Source organism: Fonticula alba (assembly GCF_000388065.1).
Source record: "Fonticula alba strain ATCC 38817 unplaced genomic scaffold supercont2.17, whole genome shotgun sequence".
In the NCBI taxonomy this organism is placed as follows: domain Eukaryota; order Rotosphaerida; family Fonticulaceae; genus Fonticula; species Fonticula alba.
In genome coordinates, this window is record NW_009242987.1 from 83,118 (window position 1) to 85,727 (window position 2,610).

Below are 2,610 nucleotides of genomic sequence, written 5' to 3' on the forward strand. Positions count from 1 at the left end.
CCCCCCCGCAAAGGGTGGCACACCTACACCCCCCTTAGAAGGGGGTGGTCGGGGAGTTGGCCGCGCTCACGGCGGCCGCGGTCTCCGACAGCAGGGCGTCCAGGTCCAACTCCAGGGCCGCGGTGTCGACGACCGGCACGCCGAAGGTGGCACCAAAGTCACCGAGCGCCGGAGCATTGTTCATGAAGGCCGAGTAGTCCGGCGCGGCCTCGGCCGCCGGCGGCTGGTACGGCTCATAGTCGATGGTGGACGAGTCGATGACATCGAAGCCCAGGCCGTTGTCAGCCGCCGGAGGGGCAGCAGCAGCAGCAGCAGCAGCAGCAGCGGGCGGGGAGACCACCGACCCGGCCGGCGACACCGGGAAGACCGGCACCAGTGGCGGCGGGCTGAACGGGCTCGAGGGGACATGCGCACTGCCGGGGGAGATGGGCGTCGGGGGCTCCGAGGTGAAGGTGCACAGGTCGGCCATGGCCGCGTGGGCGGCCTCCAGGGCGGCCGCCGCATCGCGCTCCTCCTGGGTCAAGCCGTCATCCTCCACCGGAGGGGTGTCGGGCTCCTCCGGCTGCAGGGGCTGCAGCGGCGGCGGCGGGGCAGCGAAGGCCTGCAGCGGCGGCGGCGAGGACGCATCCCCGGCCGCGTCATCCTCAGCAGCACCCGCATGGCCCGGGTGCTGGTGCTCATGCATGGCCGGGCTACCGGCCGCCGAGGATGAGGGGCTCGCCTTGACCTGGTGGGCGGTGTGGATGGCGGCCGCGATTTCCCGGGCGATGGAGGACTTCTCCCGCTCGGCGGTGGAGCGCTGCTGATCGGCACTGCGCTCCATGTACTGCTCGCGGGCCAGCTGCTCCACCGGCGAGGTGTACACACAGGCGGCCACGTCCCACGGCTGCGGCGCGACCGGGAACACCTGCGGGCAGCTCTCGATCATGTACGCCAGCAGAGATGGCTGGAGCTGGACAAACTGCAAGTCCAGGTGGCTGTCGCCGAAGATGCACGGGGCCCAGCAGATGGACAGGGCCTGGGCATTCATCAAGTTGTGGTTGGTGAAAAGCAGCACGCGCCACAGGTGATGCAGCAGGAAGACCAGCGTGTCGCGATTGGCATCCGGCAAGCCGAGGACGAGGCGCTCGAGTTCGGCATTGCGCTGGCTCTGTGAGCACATGCCACACAAAGCCGACGGGGCGGGCACAGGGGAGACGTTTGTCAGTAAGCGCATCGCCAAAGTCCATGGCAAGCAAGCGGGAGCAGCCACGCCCAACACCATGCCCAAGGAAGGGGGGAGAGAGGAAGAGAGAGGAAGAAAGAGGAAGAAAGAGGAAGAGAGAGGAAGAGAGAGGAAGAGAGAGGAAGAGAGAGGAAGAGAGGAAGAAAGAGGAAGAGAGAGGAAGAAAGAGGAAGAGAGAGGGAAATGGAGGAAATGGGGGAATGTGCGCCCCAAAGGCGGGGCAGGAAACACCAAAAGCACCACACACGCACCAGGTCCGTCAGCGAGCACAGATCGATGAACGGCTGCAGCAGCTCATGCGGGATGACCGCCTGCGGGGCAGACCGCAGGAAGAGCTTCAGCAGGGACGCCACATCGGAGATCTGCACATCGGCCGCGGGGTAATTGGCCAGCAGGTGGTCCGCCAGCGGGGGCTGGCTCGTGCGACAGGCATTCTGCAAGTCCTCGATGCGGTTCTTCCGGCCAGGCACGCGGTAGATGCCCTCCTCGCGGAGGCCGAACTTCTCCAGGAAGTACACGCAATCCACCACCACCTCCGGCACATGCCACTTGAAGGGCTTGCCCGGGGCCAGCAGCGGCTTGGCGAACAGCCGGGAGGCCGGCGGCGGGGGGATCTCCACCGGGACGGCCGCCGGCTCCGGGGCCGGGGGCTCGCCATCAGCCGGGGCGGCCGGCGCCATGCCGGCCTCCTCTTCGGCGTGCTGGGCGGCCGCCCGCGCGGCGGCCACCGCCCGCGCCAGCGACGCGGCCTGGGCCTGCTGCTGGGACAGCAGGACCGGGTCCTCGGGCAGGGTGGCATTCCCGCCGCCGGAGGAGGAGGCCGAGGAAATGCTTGACACCGAGCTGGCCGGCGAGAGGGCCGACACGGCGGAAGCCGGGGCCGCCGCCGGGGCCGGGGCCGCCACCGCCGCCTGAGCCACCGCCACATTGTGGTCGTTGTACCGCTGCAGGCAGGCGTCCAGCGGCAGGCCGAAGACGCTGTCCGTCACGCGGGCCGCCGGCACCCGGTTGGCGTCCTCCGGGTTGCGGCTCTTCTCCTCGAGGTCACGCAGGCGCGCGGCCTCCAAATTGACCGCATAGAAGTCCTCGTACTCCACGTAGGCGGGGATGCTGTCGCCGGTGCGCGTGCGCGACAGGAACCCCTCGATGTCGGCCATCGAGGTGGAGGCATGGATGTTCCGGCGGACGGCCTCCAGCGAGGGCTGCGTCTGGCGGATGAGCTCCTCCTGGGCCTCGATCAGCTCGAGGATGGCATTCTGCCGGCCGGCGGGGGAGGGCGCAAAGCAGGGCGATGGTTGGGCCCGCGCACACAGACACACGAAGACCGGGCGTCAGAAGGGGGAGCAAGGGGGAAAGAAAGAGGCAAGGGACGAAAGGGGGGGGGG

The 2,610-nt window shown here is 68.9% G+C and overlaps 1 protein-coding gene across 1 annotated transcript in view; it reads right to left on the bottom strand.

The window, feature by feature from the left end:
* Window positions 1-2,610, bottom strand: part of H696_06020 (hypothetical protein) — an 8,356-nt gene continuing 5,746 nt past the window's right edge. Inside the window, exons 3-4 of the mRNA XM_009499786.1 lie at window positions 1,477-2,481; window positions 1-1,150 (exon numbers count right to left, since the gene is read on the bottom strand). Coding sequence (XP_009498061.1) covers window positions 35-1,150; window positions 1,477-2,481 — 2,121 coding nt within the window. The 3' untranslated portion in view covers window positions 1-34. The remainder of the gene's footprint in view (window positions 1,151-1,476; window positions 2,482-2,610) is intronic.